The 6,588-nt window shown below is 41.2% G+C and overlaps 1 protein-coding gene across 2 annotated transcripts in view; it reads right to left on the bottom strand.

Moving 5' to 3' along the window:
• Positions 1 to 1,211: 1,211 nt before the first annotated feature.
• The window catches only part of Eps8 (EGFR pathway substrate 8, signaling adaptor), a 162,195-nt gene continuing 156,818 nt past the window's right edge, over positions 1,212 to 6,588 (bottom strand). For both annotated transcript variants that reach the window (XM_087214059.1, XM_004845819.4), the window contains exons 19-21: positions 5,333 to 5,513; positions 4,276 to 4,405; positions 1,212 to 2,470 (exon numbers count right to left, since the gene is read on the bottom strand). In XM_087214059.1, the coding sequence (XP_087070185.1) occupies positions 2,357 to 2,470; positions 4,276 to 4,405; positions 5,333 to 5,513 (425 nt within the window). In that variant the 3' untranslated portion in view covers positions 1,212 to 2,356. The remainder of the gene's footprint in view (positions 2,471 to 4,275; positions 4,406 to 5,332; positions 5,514 to 6,588) is intronic.

Here is a 6,588-nt window from a genome sequence, read left to right as displayed (position 1 = left end):
CAAATACATATCCAAAAGAAGCTAAGCAGTCAATAACTGGAACAGGCTGGTTCCTGATGATTCTCTCAGCTTCAAATCTGCCCCTTCATTCTTACCTTCAGGACTGAGGCCTTTACCAGGTGGGTGCCTGGCAGGATCTGTTCCCTGCAGGTGCTCCAGGTAGATGAAAGGCTGGGGAGTCTCCAAGCCCATTTTACTTCCTGCTCCTATCAGTATCACCCAATATCCAGTCTTCAGCAAATGCTCCCCAGGAGTAGCAGCTGGCTCCCGTTAGCAGGTTGGTTTTCCTCACACTACCAAGGTAGCACTATGAGTTAGATACTCAAGCACCAGCTGGCTGCCATATGCACCTCAGAAGTTCACATCCCAGCACCGTAGATTTTTCTGAACTATTTTTAAGTGAGACCCCCAGTTAGGCTGTGCCTCCTTCTCACAGGTTTGCCAACTGTCTTCACCCAGGTTTTTCAGGTACCACTGACCAAACTCTCCAGATGTCTAGATCCAAGCTAGTGCCTCTCCCTCAAGCTTCTAATTTCATTAATTTTTTCCCTTTGCCTCTACCTAAGTGAGGTAATTGCTTTCTGCAAGTACCACATCTGTGACACATCCCTCTGACATTTTATAACATGAAGATATAAACTACACCAATTCTCTATCAGATATGCTGCTTTGCACACAGCTTCTCTCAATGTTTTAATCTTATTTTCTTTGTCTTACTCCTATGTTGTCAGAGGTTTTGAATAAGAGCTTAGCTATAAATATGTCAGTGCTTATGAAATGTAAAAGATCTAAAGCAAATCTCCTTTATCATCCCAGTGTTTGCTCGACTTTATCCAAGGAGCCATGTGATGGAGAGACAAAGAGAGAAGATGAAAGACTCCCACATTCTTCATCATCTTGGAGAACTTGGTATCCAAGAAGCTAAATCTCTTTATCTATGAAAATACAACTCACAAAGTTACTGTAGAGATGTGGTAAAGCCCTTATGTAGCAGTATTTAGCAACTGCAATTTATGGGTTAAATAAATGTTCACTACTGTTACCAAATTTGCATAGATAGAAGGGAAAGATGATGAAATAAGAGAGGTCTAAAGAGGAGAAACAATTGAAAAAAGCATTACAGAACAGTTTCTACCCACTCAGCAATAGACTGGACCTCTATTTTTTCCCATTTCACTCAATCCTAATACCCTGGGTACAAACCAGACATCTTTTTTGCCAATGAGACCAAAGCCATTTATTAACATACAGCAAATACTGTTTATTGCAGACTTTCCAGCTGACTCATGTGAAAAAGGCACTATGAAAAATTAATGAATCTAGATAATCTCTCTAAATGGATTTATGTTAAAATATACAACATTCTTACATAACATCTGCTTTATATATGTGAAATAATATAACATTTAATGACAAAAATCGTGTTTCAAAAAATAATATTTGTTGAAGGTTAAGTATCTTTCTTTTCGTTATCTAGACTCTTTCACAGGATTAAAGTACATGTAAATTAAGTTCTTATTACCAGAAAGACTTGACACAGATAAATGCATAAAATGGCCCCAATATCCTTTTCACTATTTAGATCAATATTCATAACTGAGGCCTTCATTAAGCAAAATACTGTTGTGCACACCAATGTGGGCTATGTCCTCTGACAGATCTGGGTGCATATGACCTCTTCCACTTGTGCTTTCTATATATAAGAACACAGTATATGTAATAGGCAGGATAGAAAGTAAAGCAAAATACAAGCTATGCAAGGAATTGGAGTCAACAGAGCCATGACAAAGAAAATGCCATGGGAGTGTGTCCTAGGTTCACGTTTGCATGTCCAAGGCCTGGCTATACTTTACAATTCATTCAAACGTTTTAAAGTTTTTAAAACTGTTGGCATGAAGAACTTCCTATCAATTTATCATTGAGTGTATCAGAGAAGAAACCCAAGCAAGCAGAGGCTGGCCTAAGTGAGCTGAATGACAGGCACCATGGTCACAGAAAACTGAAATTGCCGACATTTCGGTTTTCAATAAATTCACTGCTGTCCAAAAACAGAATCAACTTCTACTTATACAATGAGATACGATCAAATAATTAATAAAGGAAATCTCACCTTGGTAAAGTAGAAAAAATTATTTTTAAAGGTCAAAAAATTCAGCCTGAGATTTTTCAGTTTTAATAAAAGTAATGGACCCAGAAGCCAGTTCCCTGCTTACTCAGGTATGAATTGGTTTTTTTATGGCGATAAATTATGTACAGCAAGAAAAATGAATCTGACATCATCATCAAGGTTCTTAAAACAAAGCATGTTGGAATAATGCCAAGAATAATGGAGTTTAAAAAACAAATAAATGACAAATTAGTGACTGCTTCCTTCATCAAAAGATTCCACTCCTGAATCACTAGCAGCAGCACTGATTTTTTCCTGTCGTCTTCGCATAATTTCTTGCAATTCCGAGCTGCCATTGCTGTCCTAGAAAATAAACATGGTACAGACAAGATGATTACTGGCTTGTGTCAACAGCGGCTCATGAAATGAAAAGGCTCAGAGTAAATTTCGATTGTGGTTTTCTTCCAAAATTTCCCCAGGAAAACTAACACCTTCCCCTCATGTGAGTGAAGCTTCTGGACTTTACCAACATTATGATAACTAATAACTATGCATTTTATAAAATGCCTTGAGGCAATTCATTCACTATGCCTTCCATTTGAACTGCATAAAAGATCAATAATGCATGTGGAAAGCTCTAGATTCCCTGAAAGAGTACATGCATATAAATAAGAACAGTATCATGGTAACTTATCAAACACTTCTCAGATCGAGGAAGACACCCATCTTCCTTTAGGAGATTTAGAAACAGGTCAAAGAGTGGGCTCTGAAAGCCAAGTTTTCCTTCAGACATTTCTGACCTGATCGTGCTAGCTCTTCTTACTTCCAAGCCCTAAAATCCCCATGAGCCCTCTGCTTACTCTGTCTCACCAAAAGAAGTTCCCGTCAACACAAGTAAGAAATCTGGAAGATGAACTAGATCTAAGGAAGGGTGAGGTGGGAAGGGGGGAACCCGAAGATGCTTAAGCAGCCATTCTCAGCCTCAAATCACACCCAGAGAACTGGCAGCAAAAGATTAGAAGGAAGTAGGCAGCAAATGTAGGTGACAATGACACGTGGTTCTGGCGTGAAGCAACTCAGAAAATTTAAGAATATGGAATTTTGTAACATACCTTTAAGAAGTAATTTATATACTCTTAACAAAATTAGAATGTATAATGGTAATAAAACAGCTTGAGAAACTCTATAATTCTTATTCATACTCAACCTACTGAAAACAATCATCAAACCCTTCTATTAAACTGCTAAGATCAGTGTTGTAGGAAAAACTTCCAACAGAAATATAATTTCTCTCAATTGAGAAAGGTTACAGGATTATATCCACAAAGCTATTCTACCTTATTTAACTATTGAATTTATACAAAATACCTGCTAGAAATAATTATGTATCAATTTCATGCTAAAACATATCTTTTCATTTGATCCAAGTATAATTTTCATGTAACCGTTAAGAGCTGTGGGATGTAACAACTTGAAACCACTACCCTTACATAGCTTATTGGAAGGACAGCAGGCTAGGGGAAACTTAAGTATATCCAATCTAGAAAATATTTACTCTCCTGCTTTCATACAGATAACTATGACAAAATAATTACCCTTCAGGGTTCTCTATTTTCAATGATCCCTAATATTTCTCCTGAGATTACTTAAATGTATTATTAGCTACACAGATAGGATTTGAAAACTTCACAGCCTATAAAATCTCCAAACTAAATATTAAGAATGAGCAGGGCCGGGGATTTCACTCAGTGGTGCTGCCACCTGCCTAACTAGCACAAGGTCCCGAGTTCGATCTCCGGTACCAAAAAAAAAAAAGAAATGGGCAAAAACTTGTGGCCTCTTAATGCATTCACTCAGATGTGAATTTCCTTTATTTTGTCAAAATTAAAATTCTTATGTGGCAGCGGTTAACACACATGAAGTGAGCACACTGTGATTTTTATTAAAAGTCTCAAAGTACATGCTCAAGCTCCATTATATGACCATTTACAATAAACTAATTTTCCTCTAAATGGTAACTGATGGTTTCCAGTGACAAATTTATAAAAATCAAATTTCATTCAGCTCTGGAAGAAAAGGAAATTGGCCAATTGTTTGCAGAGTTTTTACTTTGCAGTCCCTACTCTTGCCTAGTGTGGGAAACTCCCCCCTTGGGCGCTGAGCCCTACCTCCAGTGCAGCTTTCTGCACCGTGATTTGGCTGAACACTCTGGCCCCTTCAGGGCACACCGTCCGCAGTTCATCTTTGTTCAGAGAGAAAAGTTGTGCACCGTTTAACACTCCAAGACTATTCACTGTCCTGAAAAAGAAAAAGGAAAAAACACCAGAGCATTAAAAATACTGCCCAGAAAAAAACAACAAAACAGAAAATTTTGTTTCTGCTACTGTCCTCTTTTTTTCAAGTGCTCCATACATAGGAACACTTATCAAATGCACTATACACAATAAGTAGTTAATGTTGTGACAAGTGACCATCATAAAGGTGACCCTGTGCGCCCTTTTTTTTATAATTGGTCATGAAGTACCAGAAGATAGTTGGGGCTCGTACCAGTATTGTTCAGTATCAATTCCTTGAAATGTGTGGCCTTTAATGAAAAGAAGAGTTTTGTAAAATCTGGCAACTGGTTAACCACTGCATCTGTTTTTTTAATCATGCTGGATAAATGAAGTTATAATGTGTCAGGATTCCTAGAATATGTACTATTCAAATAGTTCACTGTACCAACTTGCTCACATTGTACCATTGTAGCAAATACAAATAAAATATTTATAGACATTTAGATTATAAACAGGACCTGTATCATGGGCTTACTAAAGGAAAAGCTCTATCAGGGTGATCACTGGTGATAGGCAAAGTTACTTGTTTTCACTGACTTGAGGCACCCTATCTAGTCACAGGAGGCAAGCTTGGGCGTGGAGTCCTGCTAAGATGAGGGTCCTAGCCTGTGTACCTGGATGAGGGCGAAAGCGAGCTGCCAGGCCTTGCAACTGCTGACAACCACCTGAGCAACCGATCATGAACAGGTACTGCGAGCGAGTAAACAGGGGCATCGCGTGAGTTATTCCTGCATCTTCCAGTCCTACAGTCTCTTCCTGAGCATGGGACAGTGGTCCCCAATGTGGTCTGAGCTCTAGTATGTTTAAGACTTATCTATGACATGTAAGTGACCCAGCAAGGAATCAGATGCGCTTCCCGCACGGTCCCGAGGTGGTCGGAGAGACTCACACAGGGCTGAACCCCTTCGACTGCAGCCAGGTCTTCACCTCCTCTGGGGCGGAGTCGTATGTGATGTTGATGACGGGCATGTTCTGCCGTGGCACCTGCAGCTTCTTCTGCGCGGCGCTGCGCCCAATGGTCAGCCTGTGGACCAGCTCGTCCTGTACCTCCTCCATCTGAGACTTCCGCCCTGGACACCAAAAGGGAGCAGGTCACACCTAAAAGTCTTCAACACAGCGGCCCTTGCTAGAACCCCAATCCCAGGGACCCTTCGGTCTAACAAGGCTTACAGTCGAGGGTCCTTCCATCTTCCCCACTTGTCCCAACCCAGTGTTCATTCATGGTGGATGGTTAAAACATCTTCCTGGCTCTTCTCTCCTCTCCTCATTGTGCTTATCTGGCGAAACCTCACCCAGGTTAATCTACTGCGCTTCTTATTCCACCCCTGAGCCCGTGCAGCTGCATGTGACCACCAGAGACGCATGCGTGCGCCTCACACTTATGACACGAGGTGCAGTCGGGCTCCTCCGCTCCGTGACAATCATGCTTTTCCTTGGGGCACTGGTTCTCTGCTGGGGACAGTTCTGATGCCAGGGGACATTGGCAATGTCCAGTTGTTACAGCTGAGACCAGTGAGGAGCAAGTCTGCTACCACCAAGCCACAGGTGGAGGCCTGAGAGCCACAGGCCAGCTCCCATAGCCGCAAGTGATTAAGACACCCAGGTTGAGACTACATGCAGTCATCTGCTAAGACATACTTAATAAGCAATCCTCTCATGATCGCACTTCCGAGTTCCTGAATATCATGGTTCTCCTTCCTGGCACCACTGTCCCACACACTCTGCTCCCCCTCCCTATGACACTGTCATTATGACATATCCTGTGGGCACGAGACCCAAGTTCTCTGCCTATCCAAATAGCTTGGCAGCAACTTCTCCCACATTACCAGACCCGCTCCCCATACTGAATCACTTCATCAGCGTGCCGTATGCAGTGTTTAGGTGTTATTTACCTTGAAATAACCCCTTTCTTACCAGGTACCATTCAGTTCCATGCTCCTTTGTAGGCAAAGCTCCAAGTGGTCTATACTAGCTGATTCCAATTCCTAGTAACCATTTTCTCTTGGATTCACTAAGTTCAATTCATTGGTTCTGTCTCCATCTCTCCACTGTCCTGCTTTAAAACTCCGCCGGTCAGTTCCCTCCCGATCACTATCCCACTTAACTTTTCAGCAATGCTGGCAGCAAGAGGCTCCTTCTGGAAAT

Source organism: Heterocephalus glaber, unplaced genomic scaffold (assembly GCF_053883595.1).
Source record: "Heterocephalus glaber isolate CG9 unplaced genomic scaffold, H.glaber_assembly_v1.0 deba00001444, whole genome shotgun sequence".
In the NCBI taxonomy this organism is placed as follows: domain Eukaryota; kingdom Metazoa; phylum Chordata; class Mammalia; order Rodentia; family Bathyergidae; genus Heterocephalus; species Heterocephalus glaber.
Note: the sequence above shows the minus strand (reverse complement) of the source record. Positions and strands in the feature narration are given on the sequence as shown.